This window comes from Carassius carassius, chromosome 23 (assembly GCF_963082965.1).
Source record: "Carassius carassius chromosome 23, fCarCar2.1, whole genome shotgun sequence".
NCBI classification, from domain to species: Eukaryota; Metazoa; Chordata; class Actinopteri; order Cypriniformes; family Cyprinidae; genus Carassius; species Carassius carassius.
Genome location: NC_081777.1, coordinates 30,539,474 through 30,555,898, shown reverse-complemented (window position 1 = coordinate 30,555,898; position 16,425 = coordinate 30,539,474). Strand labels below are relative to the sequence as shown.

The following is a 16,425-nucleotide window of genomic DNA, read 5'->3' as shown; positions in this document are numbered from 1 at the left end:
TTCGATTCCCAATGTAATGCAAAAACAGTAAATGTAGATATTCACATTTTTATAGAAAAGCATTCCAGCTGAGCATAGCACTACCAACACCAATGTCATGGGTTTGATACCCAGTCAATGGATATACTGATAAGTACTATTCAAAAGGTACTAACAGTAATAACATGCACCTTTGAAGTACTAATATGTATCATTTAGGGGTAAATATGGTACAAAGAAGTACTTAGCTTCTTTAACTTAGAGAACCGCACTAAGTGACAGCTTCGTACATTTTTTCTCTGAGAGTGTAGTGGTTATTCATAACTTAATGGGCTCAATTTACGGGACAAACACTTGTGAAGTGTGTGTTTCTGATCCGGGCACCTCTGGGACCGCTGGGACCGCTTGCACCTGTAATACCAGACGCTCTTACTTGGACTCAATGTCGGCCTTTTCTCGCACAGTCTGGGCCATCTGCTCCAGCTCAAAGTATTTCTTTTTGGACTTGGCCAGATCCTTTACTGAATCCTGGAGCTCTGCCTGGATGCGACCCAGCTGCTCAATGCACTGCGGGCGGCCGTCATGGGACAGCAGAGAGAGAGAGACATGGGGGATGTTAGAGAATAACATGAAGGATCAGGGCACAGGATCGAGGAGCGAGGTTGGTACCTTTTTCAGCTGCTGTTCTTTGTAGAGGCGTAAAGTTTTGGCGGGGTCCGAGATCTCGTTCTTATAGTTCTCGCAGACGTTGAGTCGAGACTGGGTCACCTGCACGGTGCCTTCAAGATAAGCCCGCCACACTCCATACACATTCCTGCAGCAGGAAAAACATGGTTACTGAATGCAAACACTATTAATGGAGTGATATTCCCATGCAAACAAAAGCAACAGCCCTATTTAGGCAGTTTCTGATTACACGTATAGTAAAAACAAAACAAAAAACATTTAGATGGCAATTTATTCACATGTTGTCCTTCTAAACTGGAAGTTTGCTTCACACATGGTCAGTGATGATCATAATGAACTTACTCCAGGTCAAGTAAACATTTCCTACTTCTTGCACTATTATAATAGTAATTTTTATGTTATAAAAAAACAAGGAAAAGTGTATATTTAACTTGGCTTCTAGTCAATGTAGTGCAGCAGCCATTTGATTTACTTCATGAAGTTCATTTCAAACAGCTTTCATTACAATGCAAAGCATCAATAGTCACTCAAAAAATAAAATTGCAGTAGTCTCTTAAAGGTATAGTTGCAATTTCTCTTCTAGGTATAGTTTACCCAAATATGAACATTTTGTTATTTCCTCATGTTACATGTAAGTTATTACAAACCTGTATGAATTTCTTTCTTTTGAATTTTTGTAAAGAATGTGTGTAACTGGGTCCCAATAGAGTTTGGTTACCAACATTCTTTAAAATATGTGTTCAGCTGTATAAAAGAAAGTCATACAGGTTTGGAACGACAAAATGGGTGAGTAAATTATAAAAAGTTTTCATTTTTGGGTGAAATACACCTTTAAAATGTTAATTTAGAAGGGAAAAACATAGACATTTCTATTTTGACAGTAAAATCACAATGAAATTAATCACTAGACTGAACCTTGGTTATGGCTGTGTTGTAAGATTCAAGCAACAGAAACTCTCACTCATAGGGAAACTTGTGAAAGAGGGTGTTTTATTCACCTGTAATCAGTCCTCTGGTCGTCTGGTTTGATCCCAGGCCAGTCCCTCTTCAAATACTGACTCGCCAACTTCTGCAGGGCCTGAGAAACATAAAAACAACAGAAAACAACGTAAGACGCTTGAACGTGTTCCATTTCTCATGCCACATGCCAATTCCATTACTATCCAGTAATGGAAGTATGCGAAATACAAATTAGCGTGTAAAAAAACTTCATACATTTATCACTGTGTGCCAAAACCTGGGTAAAATTCCCCAAGCCCAAAAGACATTTTCAGCTGAATAAAAAGCTGTATATAAATGAAAAGTTATGCATTCATGAATATTAAGCAAAATGTTAATTCTTACCATCAAACATAAACAGAAAACAAGGTCAACAAGCCATTTCATGAAGTGAATGTCAGCTGTACTGTTTTGCTTGATCTGTTATTTTGTGTTTTCGAAAATGAACACAAAGCAATTAACAGGCCACCTGTGTGTTATCATGACCCTGTCAACAGATGCCATGGATTGACACAATCACAAGCACATGACACGTTACAAAGCAACCCAAATTCCAACGACTGTGACATATGTTTGCTGTTGGCATGAAGAGCGGGGAGTTTGAGCTCTCCTCTGGGAACGTGAAAGGCCTCCGCTCGAAAACTACACTTCCATAACTGCACAAACACCCCCTGACATATGGTGAAACAAACAAGGCGGCCTTGCTTCCTAATGTGTTCTCTCTTCCGCCAGGAGAAAGATGCACGTCTACGTGAGGCCAATTGTGTCCCGTCCCCACCTGCCCCATTCCCAGATACAAAACAACGGCCTCTACAGTGTGTGTGGATGAGAGAATGGCGTGGTTTGTGTAAGCGGCAGGGAATGGAGCAGAAGAAAGGAGTCGTTCTCTCGGTCTGAGGGCGACGTGTGGCAGAGACTGGACTCTTTCAGTCCCTCAACAGGACGCTACAGATCAGCTGGGCTGACGTATTTACTTTCTTTCCTCTTCACGACTCCCTCTGCGTATTAGAATAATCACTGGACGTGTTTTTCTAACACTTGCACTTAAACGAACAAGACAGAATAAAAAGGAATGAAGAGAAAAGAAAACTTAAAAATGTCTTCGTGTGCTCTAGGGCTGGACAAAATATTAAATATTAACAATATACTCACTATGATCTTGCTGATTTTCCTCTGATCAGCCCCAATACAAAACAAAACACTTTTAGCAAATGCATACATGTGTTAACATATGCTGAACATCTTTAAAAATATATAAGTTTATAAAATAAATAAATAAATGAAACTATAAATAAATTAATGAATCAATCAAGAAATAAATACAATCCTTTTGGAAAATACATAAATATAGAGCTGTTTATTTATTATCAACAGCAAAAAAATAAATAAATAATAATATAACAGCTTTTCGCTAAATGGTTTATAGTATCTTCACTGATCTTTTCTGTTTCCAATTACTTCAAGAATGGTTGAATCTTAACATCCCTTTTCTTATGCAGACTTTAATAATATTTTGCTGAGAAATACAAAACACACAACCACAACACAAAATGCTGTCTCAATAACTGTAAGAACGGCACCAGAAAGACTGACAAAATATCATCAACACGATTCTTCAGAAGTGAGCCACAGTCGTCTGCCTGCAGTAAACACAGATTTCACATCAAAGAAACAGAAGCTACTAATGTAAACATGAGAAAGGATGAGCCAGTCTAAACATCCAATCAGGCAAATCTGACAAAACAAGTGAAAGATTCAAAACCAAGACCTGAATGTCTGAAACCTGACAGAAATGTGAGCTAATGGCACAGTTAAGGGGTCAAACCTGGAGCATGAAAGGCATGCAAGCATCCACCCCAGCATGTATCATTCATACACTCTCATTTTGTCCAAGGAGGCGTTCAAACTCGGCTGATTGTTGTTTCCAGATGACTGTCGTCTACAGGCGTCTGCTGAATCGAGGAAGTCAATTCAAGACTTCTGAAGTTGAGCTCAGGTAATTACAGGCAAACACAGCACTTCATCTCCATAAACACCTGGTGGAGCGGTTGTCATCGCAACAGGGACAGATAAGGCAGACCACTGCTTTGAATCGGCGCTCTGATAAGATGAGGTCCAGTTACATAAAAGCGGCGCTGTATTCTGTCCCGAGGGATCATGGGAAAATTCACAGAGATCACTGCATTAACGAGCCTGTCTATTTTTTCAGATTTCACATAAAAATGCCATATCATCTCCAAAACATGTAAGATTTAAAGATGAAGTGAGGAATTTCTGGGATTACAGTGTCACCAAATAGAAAATGTAAATAAATTAAACTTAAAAATTGCAATTATGATTTTTTTTTATCTGGTTTTCTGTGCTTGTTTTTTCAATGCTGCAAAATTGGCCAAAAGAAAATGAATAATACATAAATATGAATAAACAACAATAATAATAATATATAATATATAATTGTTATTATTAATAATAATATTATTGGTTTTGGTGTTACTACTACTACTGAATAAAATTTTTTACAAAATAAGAAACATTAAAATCACAATATTTCATAGTAAAATTAAAATGCTTAAAATTATCTTTTCATTTTTTTTCCAAACATTAAACCATTAAGCTTTCATTTGGCAGAACACCACAGGGAGCACTTGTTAATTTGATACTATCTTATTTCTTTAATTTTAGTTGTCTCTACATATTAAATGGAATATGAGAAAGGAAAATTAATTTAAAAACATACTTCAACTGTAACAAACATAACATTCATTGAAACAAAACTATGTCAAATCAAAAAGAAATAGTGAGTGAGTTTGAATTAGGCTGGTTTTATTATTAGCTGACCATAATCTGACAAAAAGGCCATTTATGCAAGTCTCTTTATGCAAGTCAGCTAAACGAAGTCTAGAACTATTCCATAATGAAAAACGAGCAAAAACTATTAACTATTTAAAAGTCACCCGTAGAAGCAGAGGATGCATGATTTGAGCAAAACATTATCAGTTTTAGTCTCACTGTGCTGCAATAACACTCTTCTAATGCCTTCTTCAGTCCTCACTCTTCTCTCGGAGACGTCCTCATCTGACCTGCACAGAGCCACCACCTAATCACACTTCAGAGCACTAATTACAGGTCGTCTAAGGCATCTCAAGCTGAAATGTGTCAAGATAAGTTAAGAGCAACTGTTCACATTACAGTCAGACAAAGGGAAAGTGAAAGGAAACTGTTCCAAAAGCAGGACCATAAACCCAGATGCACAGCGCAGTAAAATGATACTCCGTAAAGAATGGTTTGTGGTATATGGGTGTGATCATGATGTACTGCAGTGTGTATTTTAGTAGATGACACATAAAGAGGAGAGGAAATGCAAATGTGTCATTACAGTCGACTTCGACCCTCTAAGATCCGTTATTTAAAGAAATGACTACCATGGGAAACTTTTGCTGTGTACACTACCTTTAAAAAGTTTGGGGTTGGTAAGAAAGGCTTTATTTATTAGATTATTATTAGATTAAATAGAAAGTTTAAAATAACAGCATTTATTTGAAATAGAAATTGTAACATTATAAATGTCTTTACTGTCACTTTTAAACTATTTAATACATCCCTGATGAATAATAAAAAAAAAAACCCCCCCAATTTTTTTTTTTACTTTTAGCCTTTCTTTAAACGGAATTAAATGGAATATTGAATATGGACTGCTTTCATATGAAATTGAATTAATTTCATAACTGATGAATGTTACAACATTAACAGTTATTTTAATGTTTTATTAACGCAAAGCTGCTTTAAAACAGTTTCTATTGTATAAAGCACTATAAAAATAAAAGTGGCTTGTAAATCTATTAATCAACACACTAGAAATCATTATACTTAAACTAGACTAAACACATTCCCTGGCTAAAAATGTAAAGTGTGATCACTTAGAAAAGTAACAGCACACCTTTCCTCAACAAACCACACCCAACGCCTGCGGTCTGCTCCAACGCCTCATGTCAAGTATGAGCAACAGCAGCACCAGTGATGTTCTCCAGCATTAATGAATACGGCTGCTGTTTCAGAAAGACCATTATTGGTCATAGGTGTGGCAGCAAACAGGCCAGTCTTAACAGGAAGCTCTCACCACTGCACACATAGTCACTTCCTGTTTGCAGGCAGATGTTGGAGCACTTGGACCAACAGCAGGATATCCACCGCAGACGAATGAGGGAGGGAATGAACAAATGAGAAAGAACGAGAGCTAAACGTCTCCATCCTGTTCTGCTGTTATTGTCATCAAGCGCTAAATCAACCAATGCAACTGCTGTCAAACACAAAACAACTCTGTGTTAAGATCACAAAAAAAGGACAAGAAATCTGGTGGAAATGGAAACAGGAGCTTAAAGACGTTTTCAATATACTGGCAGAACATGGATCCATTGTTAATAATGCACACAAGGCCAAACCAACACATTCATTTCTCTGAAATGGAGGAAGGCTTTAATAGGAGCTTGCAAAGCGAGCATCACTCTGAACAACATAGTAACCACCCAGATTGCCCTAGCAACTGCACAGGAACACCCTAGCAACAGTAACACCTTAGCAACCACATAGCAACTGCACAACAATCCTCACAACCACACACTGGATTATGGCTGAAGGTTTTGCACAAATCTATGGAAAAATTTTAATAATGTTAAATTCTCATTCAACAAAGACAATTTTTGTCTGACAGACACCTTTCCCTTTTTTTGTGATAAATTATATTTAATCAGGTATAAAAGAGACAAATATCACAGGATTATGTGTCAGTCACAGGATTATTAGTGTTAACTAGTGTTAAACTATTTGGAAAAAGTTTTTTGTAAATAAAAAAAAATCTGAAAATATCTTTTAAACATTAAAATAAAATTAATAGAGATAATACAAATAAAGTAAAATATAATGAAATAGATGATATTTAAATGGTACAAAAATTAGAATAAAATTGGCAAATAACTTTGTAAAAGAGATTATTGATCTCAATGGGACGTCCTAGTACTGTTGTCAAAAATATCGATATTTGGATATATATCGATAATGAAATATCTGAATGGTACCAATACTAATTTCTCTAAGTATCGATACACCGATACTAGCAGAGCTGTCATGTTCACTTCTCGCCACAGGCGCGCTGACAAACACCACACGTGACTGCAGTACCTGACTCTAGTAGCTGTACCTGTCTCACTCGTGCTGGTTAAACTGCAAAAGTGAATCGAAAGATGGCGAGACCAGCTTTGGTTGATAAAGAACAAAGCAGTTCTCTATGGACGCGCAGTGCACCTGTGTTTGTCGTACCTTGAGCTTTAGTGTGAAGGTGTGCGAGGTGAGAGAGTGAGCGCGCGAAGCTTTCTTACATGCAGAATTGACGCGCAGAATTACATGTAGTACGCGCTAAACAACATTCTTTTTAGTATTTTCCTGTTTGGCTCTTAGTAGTGGGCGGAACTAATGCGCAGACGGCAATCTCATTGGCTTGTGCTCACCTACTGAGCAAATCAGTTTGAACGAACGCAGACAACCTGATTAATATTCATGAATCCATTACTGTTCTTATTAGTAGAATTCAAATTATTATTATTATTATTATTATATTATTATATTAAAAACTAACAATACTTATCAGTAGTATTTTTAGTTTTTCCCTTTTTTTTACAGAAACCCTGAATGATCAACAAAGCACCACCATCAGTCCTTATATATATATATATATATATTCAGTACAGACCAAAAGTTTGGAAACATTACTATTTTTAATGTTTTTGAAAAAAGTTTCTTCTGCTCATCAAGCCTGCATTTATTTGAGCAAAAATACAGAAAAAAAAACAGTAATATTGTGAAATATTATTACTACTTAAAATAATAGTTTTCTATTTGAATATACTTTAAAAAAATAATTTATTCCAGTGATGCAAAGCTGAATTTTCAGCATCATTCCTCCAGCCTTCAGTGTCACATGTAACATCAGTCTATCACATGATCATTTAGAAATCATTCTAATATTCTGATTTATTATGAGTGTTGGAAACAGTTCTGCTGTCTAATATATTTGATCAATAAAAGGTTAAAAAAACTGCATTTATTCAAAATAAAAAAAAATTCTAATAATATATTTTCTTTACTATCACTTTTTATCAATTTAACACATCCTTGCTGAATAAAAGTATTGATTTTATTAAAAAAAAAGAAAATAAAATACTGACCCCAAATTACTGACCAGTAGTGTATATTGTTATTACAAAATATTTATATTTGAAAAACATAGCTTCTTTTTTTTTTTTACTTTTTATTCATCAAAGTATCCTAAAAAAGTATCACATGTTCTGAAAAAATATTAAGCAGCAGAACTGTTTCCAACTTTGATAATGAATCATCATATTAGAATGATTTCTAAAGAATCATGTGATAATGATCCTAAAAATTCAGCTTTGCATCACAGAAATAAATGATCATTTAAAGTATAATACATTTAAAAACAATTATTTAAAATTGTATCACAATATTAAATTTTTTTCTGTATTTTTGATCAAATAAATGCAGGCTTGATGAGCAGAAGAAACTTCTTTCAAAAACATAAAAAATAGTAATGTTTCCAAACTTTTGGTCTGTACTATATATATATATATATATATATATATATATATATATAAATAATAATAATATTGTGGCAGTTTTTTTCTCTGTGGTATTGAAAATGGTATCGAATATTTCTATGAGCATCTTAAAAAATATAAAAATCAGAAATATTACTAAAATTTTAACTAAAATTAAAACAGAATAAAACATAAAAATAAAAGCAAATTCATGAAAAACTACAACATAAATAATACTAAAATTTAAACAATAAAAAAAAAAAAAATAAGACGATAGAATAAGGGAAATAGAGACACAAGTGTGTTAAAAAAAAACACCCACGTAGAGAAAAGAAAAGTCATAATAAGAACATGACATCACAAATAGAGGAAATAGAAACTTAAAAATCCCAAAACGGACTAAATAAATCACACGAGGGAGGGATGGCGCGTTCCACCGGAGGGTCCGTGTGTGTGTGTGTGTGTGTTTGTGTAGCACACATTGGCCCGGGGTTTCCAAGCTTCAGTCTGCACAAGCTGTTCTTTGTGCATCCCTCTATTGTAAGGTCAGTTTCCAGAACCGGCCCGACCTGGCCTGTCCTCTCACAGGGGCACAATAGGGGCATTGAGTGGGCACTGAACTGCCTTTGAGCTCTGATAAAGCACCCAAAACGGCTGCTTCATCCTCTTAGCCTTTCCGGCATCGTCCAGGTCCATCTTTTAGTGAAGTGGGAGTTCATTCATGCCCTCGTTCTCCATGGTTCTGGACCGAGGGGTGAATAGGCTTTCGGCTGGTTCTGGCGTGGCATTGTCCGGTGGGCGGGACGGACTGCAGCTTGGCACCCGGCTGAAAGCTGTGAAAGCAAATGATTTATGTGCTGTGTAAAGTTTGACTGACTTTAAATGACTGGACAGACCTCTGGGACTGTAAAAAGAACAGCACTGTTTATTTTAAATAGCAAACAAGTTTGGAGAATATATCGCTTTTAGGATGTCGTCCAAACGCTCTCAGACCTTAACAAGAGTCTGCTGACAAAGGCAGTAGCAACAGCTCTCTAGAGCAAACAAATATTATTCAACGCTGTAAAACCATTTACAATTAAAACACTCAATCATTTCATCCCGAAATGAAAGAAAATAATATTATTTTCCATGTTTAATAATTCGACTCACTATGACTCTCTGATATATAGAAAAGTCCTTGAAGCACAGAAGCTGCCATGAATTACCATATCTACAGGTCATCAACCTCTCATGAAGGTTTCATTTTCTTAAAAATGAAACGGTTTCATTTCTTTGAAAATAGGAGTAGGAAGAATAGCATCCAGGTGTGACCTCAAAATTAGCACTTCATTTCAGTTTTCTGTTTTTGACTCAAGCCAGAGTTATTATAGTCAACGAATATTACATAATATTTATTATATAAAATATTTTAAATAAAACCAAAAATATTACAGGATATATATGTGTATAAAAAAAGCAATCAAAATTACTTAAACTTGAACAAAAAATTTGAATAAAAACAAAAATATATAAAAAATAATTCAAAATATGAACAAAAACTCAGAGGTGTTTCAGTGTTTTTTCACTGATGTCGTTAATTTATGGAGTCATTCAACTTCTAGAAACAGGCAGTATATTACCTAATGTATAAACCAGACTGAATACAAGGTTCGTCATACTGCCCACAGCAGGGTTATCGAGGAGAGAGAAAGAGCGAGCGAGAGACATTAAACATAAGAGGTGTGAGCATGTCAAGGCTTTGAATCAAGTCCCCAGTGTGCTGATTCCCATCAAAGCTCTTCTAATGGCACGGTGTCCTCCTCTCATGCACTACATATGCTCTATGCTGCTGTGGAAAGGGAAACGCTTGGGGTAAGATGCTCATTTATACCCCGGGGCTCCGTGCATGCCATATGCTACATGTTCCTCTCATGTTCCTCATGAAAGACACTTTCTCTGTTGCTCTCTTGTGTTGATGACAACAGAGATACAGAGAGCTCTGAGAGAGAGAGAGAGAGAGAGAGAGAGAGAGGGAGAGAGAGAGGGATCATGCGAGGGGTCAAGGGTCTCGTCAGTGAGAACTAGGATAAAGGTGAACAATAAAAGTCCAGACGAGAAGATATCGTCTTGAAAAAGCAAGAGGGGAGACGTGCAGAAAATTTACATTGTTATTCATAACCTATGTTATTCAGAAATTATAAAAATATGTACACTTCAAAATGACTGTTTATACTGCAATTTTCAAAGAAAGTAGTATTTTATGTTTGATAAGGCTGCACTGATTTGATCAAAATTATAGCTACATTTTGAAATATTATTGCAATTTAAATTAAGTTTATTATTTGAATACATGTTAAACTGTAATTTATTCCTGCAATTAAAGCTGAATTTTCAGCATCATTACTCAAGTCTTCATTCACATGATCCTTCAAACAGTTGTTCTGCTTCATGTTTTTATTTTATTTTGTGAAATCCATGATAAAGCATGAAGAACGAACAACATTCATTTGAAATATAAATCTTTTGTAATATTACAAATATCTTTACTGTCATTTTTGAGCTACTGCATTTAATGTATCTTTCATCAATAGAAGTATAACTTTCTTTAAAAAAAAGTTACAGACCCCAAATGTTTGTAGCAAAAAGCTTTTAAAAAGATAATTATTTATTCAACAGCAATAAATGAGTGCATTTTTACACCCCTTATATTAATAAGAACAAAAAAATAGATCTTGGATTTTTACTAGACCGAGTAAAATCAATGCAATCCTGGTGTCTAGAAATATACCAGGTCCCTGAATTATAATCCTTAGGCTAACCAATTTGTTTTTTTAAATACCGCTTTTAATAAGCAATGTAAAAATTTCGCCCACAGTAAAAGGCATGCATGACTTCTAATTAGGGGTTCAGAAAGACGTAGACACCAGGAGATGATTTAATACCGCCTTTCACCCCATGACCTCTGACCTCTCGGCCCACGATTGAATGACTCCTCTGAGAGATACGATTCCCAACTGCATTGCTCTGCAAAAAGAGGCGCTCTGGTTTGAGTCCAAACAGACACCAAAACAGCTCTGGTTTTCTGGCAGCAACCAAACCGTGCTTGGATTTGGCGCAGATGTCGAGTCCCTGTGCGCAAACTCCCCAAACTCCCGCAAACGCTGGGATGCCCCCAGAGCTCTTACGTCCAAACATCACACCCAGCCTGTTGGAAGCGATCTGTCCTTGGGGCCGGCGCTGCCACATTATCAGCGGTTTAATGAAGACATGGTGCATTAAAACACTATTAAAGTGTGCCAGCGCCGCTCAAAAAGGAGTGTGAGAATCGATCGTGGCCATTTTACGCTTTGTCATTCTGATTAATACAGTCAGACACAGCAGGTGGGATGGAGGCATGTGTTGTGTTGCGTTACGTGATGAAAATTCCTATGGAAGGAGTGAGGAAAGGACCTGATTGAGACATCTGGATTTGGAATGACCTGCTCTAGAAAAAAAAAAAAAACAACAACATGCACCCCAACTCTGACTCCTCACGTTTCTATTGGAACAGCTACTTTCCCGCCCATCTTTCACCAGTAAAGTCAACCTGCACCTCAACATCAGTGCTCACAGATACGTCTGCATAACGATTCAATCCCAATTCACACACACTAAAAGTATTGAGCATGCATTAATGCGGTAGCTTAACATTAGAAAGTACTGCCACAATTTAATTCTACGTCTACGACTTCGTCACATACTGTAAGCATTTGAAATGTTTGGGAGTCATTTACACACAATGCATTTTTGCATTCCACTGCATTGCTTTTCCATTGTTAAATCTGAGCTAGACGAGACTTTTGCACATGACACAGCATTGTAAAAAAAAAAAACTGCCCTCATGTTAAAAGTTGTTCAACTTTTCAAAAATGTTCCCCTGCCCTGGGTTGTCACTGCAAAACTGCTTTCTGTGTGAATGACCCCTTAGCATGCAGTTAAAATTGCCATTTTAATATATATGGCATTCACTTAAAGATTGTACGGCTTTCATATTTAATGCGGTTTTTCTGGGGGAAATCAAAGTCTTAAACTTGAGCCAGGGGTTTTGGCTAATAATTTTCATGAAATATTAGCACAAAAGTATATGCACAAATTTGAAAACATCACCAGAAATAGTACACCATTCAGGTAGGGCTTCATAATTTGGGGGAAAAGAAATGTAATAGCAATTTGGGGGGAAAATTAGCTTATTTTTATGGCCAGAAAATTTGCCAAAAATGTGTTATATATCAATATGATGATAATAATAATAATAAGTTATTCATTATTATTATTATTATTATCATCATCATCTTTTAATTTATCTTATTATTCAAAAATAAAAATAGTAAACAAATATTGTTATTGTAATATTTGACAAAATAAATAATTTTAAATAAGTATAAATAAATAATAAGTAATTAATTATTATTATTGTTATTATTATTTTTGCTTGATGATTATTATTACAACAAAAATTAAAAAGATGAAAAATTAAAAAGATTTACAATTGTAATATTTCACAGTAAAATAAAAATATTTATATATATATATATATATATATATATATATATATATATATATATATATATATATATATATATATATATGTGTGTGTAAAAATGTACTAAATAACAATTTTATTGGCAGTACAACTGTAAAATTACAAGATTATGGCTGTCTTTATTTCTTCAAATGTTAAACAACTGCGATCTGATTTGGGCACAGCATGAATCCTGTGAAGCTTGTCATGAATTTGAGGAAGAAAAAGAAGGTTATGCCATCGATCTCACCATATGAACAACTTTTGAAGTAATTATTTAGGGATCCAACAATCTAACATACAGTTTTGACTACTGCCATAAAATCTGGCCTACAGTGTTCTTAATTCTATCCAAAAAACACAGGCATAAAGAGACTGTTTGACTAACGAGTAAAACAACCACAATCAATTTTAACATTACATTTAGGGAAATGTAAAAACGGTGCAAATTAAAAAGGTTGAGTTGATACAAAGTGATTCTCATGCAGAAGTACACAAGCATCCTCTCTCTCCCTGACATACTGATGCACACTTGGCTCCATCTCTGTACCTGGAAGAGCATCTGGCTCCACTGTGCTGGAGCTTAATGTGTTTTACGGCCTTTTTAAAAGGGCTATTGTCAGCACACACACACACACCGCTTGTATTTGTTCTCACACTCTACTGGAGGTCCGTCTGTCTATCCATTTCTCTTTATCACTCTCTAGTCGTGTCAGAACCACCCTGAAGTGTGACCGTTGATGCCATCAGGAGAAGACCATGACATCATGCCCTCTCTGGTGTTCAGCTGCAGTCGACAGAGTCGTGCAGGATTAGAAAATCCACTGATGCTGATGTAAGCCGAGTCACGACAGAGCGAGAGAGATACCTGTGACAAAGAAACCCACTGACGCAAACGGGATTAATGCTTTTCATAATCTCAGGAACTTCACATCAACATCACTTTTCACAAACTCATTTTCACATGGAGTCAACAATTCTGAGCCATAGAATTAAAGAGGATGTTTTTGCTAATGTGCCTTTAATAATGCATTCCCATAATCCTCATCGCTAAAGCTGTGCATTAATAAAATAAATAAAACATCTCTCATCCCTAGAGGACAGAATATTTGATTCCCTTGAGAAGTAATTAGAGCTGAATCTCTTCTGCTCACCAATGCTGCATTTATTTAATCAAAAATACAGTCATGTTGTGAAATATTTCAACAATTTCAAATATGTGCTTCTTATTATAATATAATTTACAATGTAATGTATTCCTGTGATGCTCAGCTGTATTTTCAGCATCATTCCTCCAGTCTTTAGTGTCACATGATCTTCAGAAATCATTCTAATATACTGATTTACTGCTCAAGAAACATTTCTGATTATTATCAAAGTTGAAAACAGTTGTGCTGCTTCATATTTTTGTGGAAACCTGAATATATATTTTATTCAGGACTTCAGGACTGTGTAATGAATAGAAAGCTCTTGTGAAACATTACAAATGTTTCTCCTGTCAATTTTGATCAAATACTTAATGCATCATTATTAAATAAAAAGTATTAATATCTTTAAAAATATGTATCTTAATGACCCCAAACTTTAGAATAGTAGATTATGTAGTCCAAACAACTATGGTAGACATTACATTATACATACACATATAAACACATTTTGAACAGTAGTGCAGGTTTTTATATTATGTGATTTACAACAATTTTATGGGCAATTTCTCCTCAAATGCTATTGAGCTTCAAATTTGCGTTTGAGCCCATGTGAAAAAGTAGCATAATTTACATATGTCTTACAGTTTGTTTTAATAAATATCAAACATTCAATTTAATTGTGCATTATAGCTGTCACCTAGATGAACAATTACAGTTGTTTTTATGACTGTAAGTCATTTTCTTCAAATGCTACTGACGTTAGAAAAGTGTATAACAATATCACATGTAACTTTAGAGACGGCCCCTAAATTTGAGACTCTCGAATGTCCAATGTCAAGCCAACTTTATGCCTGTTTTTTTTTTGTTTACTTTCTTTAGTTTTCTTTTCTCTGTGCCTGATTGTTGATGTCCTTTACCCGGGCATAGATGTCCATCCATCAATTACGAACAGTGAGCCGCAAACATGAGATGCGAGCGCGGATGGGAGAATGGAGCATGGTTTTTTTTTTTTTGAGCAACTGGGATGGTGCCCTCTCTGGGAGTTGGTGCCCTACGAAGACTGCATACTCTGCATATAGGGAGTGGCGGTACTATCTGGAAGATATATTCCTCAAACCATCGTACAAGAGGAGGTGATGCTAGTCCTTCAAGAATCACTCAAAACCTATCTGTTCATAAAGCCTATATATAAGGTCTTAATAAATAATATTCCACAATACGTCATGCTATTCTAATTAAGTCATTTTTTGGGATCTTTTACGTCTCTCAGAACCTGACACATTGTAATTCTGAGACTCCAGGAAAGTTGCAGTTCTGGAAAATGGTGGCACTGTCAACTAAATGCTCCCTGATAGTGTCACACCTAATTCTTCACTTTAATTCTTAATTCTTTTGCAGTTTACGTGTTTCTGTTCTTCTCCACCTGTTTTTTTTTCCTGACCCTTCTGACCCAGTAAGCATTTTGCTGTCCAGTGGTCATGTCTTTACTTTGCATTTACTGTAGTGATCTAATTTTGAATATTTCTCATGAGGATCTAATAATTTTGGTTTTTTCAGTCTGAGTGAAATGTCTTTTTTTTTTGGCTCATTTTATCAGTAAAGGAAAAGTGCCTCATAATTCTGCACACCTGAATATAAGGAGTTATTTTTTTCTCTTCCAGTCTTCATGGTCAACTACATATATATCACACTTGTTGCCTTCTCTAGTGCAGCTCAACCAATTCACATCCCATTCGTCAATATTTGTGATATCACAAATCCCGGAAAATGCTTGTTGTAGTTCAAACAATTAGTTTGTTGTAGTTTTTAAAAAGTGATTTTTGTATAATTGCGCATGTTTATATTTCATATATATATATATATATATATATATATATATATATATATATATATATATATATGTATATAAATATAAGAATAAATAAATAAATATATATATATATAAATAAATATATATATATAAATACATGAATAAATAAATAAATAAATAAATATATATATATATATATATAAATATAAGAATAAATAAATAAATAAATATATAAATAAATAAGTATATATATATTTATATATATTTATATATATAAATATATATATATATTTATATATATATATATATATATATATATATATATATATATATATTTATTATTTATTATATATATATATTTATTATTTATTATATATATATATATATATATATATATATAATAAATAATAAATAAATATATATATATATTTATAAATAAATGATTCTCATAAACCCAAACCATATCTAAAGACAGAATATTTCACAAACCGACTCTTTGATTTGGGCTATTAAGCAACTCCCTGCAAACCACTCAGAGCACCCTAGTAACCATATAACAAAAAGTCAATTATCACAAATTATTTATTTAAAAGGACTATTTCTCATCTGAAAGGAATAAACATTTCAAAAGATTTGAAAGTTACTGTGTAC

At 34.6% G+C, this 16,425-nt stretch overlaps 1 protein-coding gene across 2 annotated transcripts in view; it reads right to left on the bottom strand.

Annotated features, from left to right (window-relative positions):
• LOC132101750 (F-BAR and double SH3 domains protein 2) overlaps nt 1-16,425 on the bottom strand; it is a 73,765-nt gene that overhangs the window by 31,338 nt on the left and 26,002 nt on the right. For both annotated transcript variants that reach the window (XM_059506933.1, XM_059506934.1), the window contains exons 4-6: nt 1,665-1,744; nt 649-793; nt 413-546 (exon numbers count right to left, since the gene is read on the bottom strand). In XM_059506933.1, the coding sequence (XP_059362916.1) occupies nt 413-546; nt 649-793; nt 1,665-1,744 (359 nt within the window). The remainder of the gene's footprint in view (nt 1-412; nt 547-648; nt 794-1,664; nt 1,745-16,425) is intronic.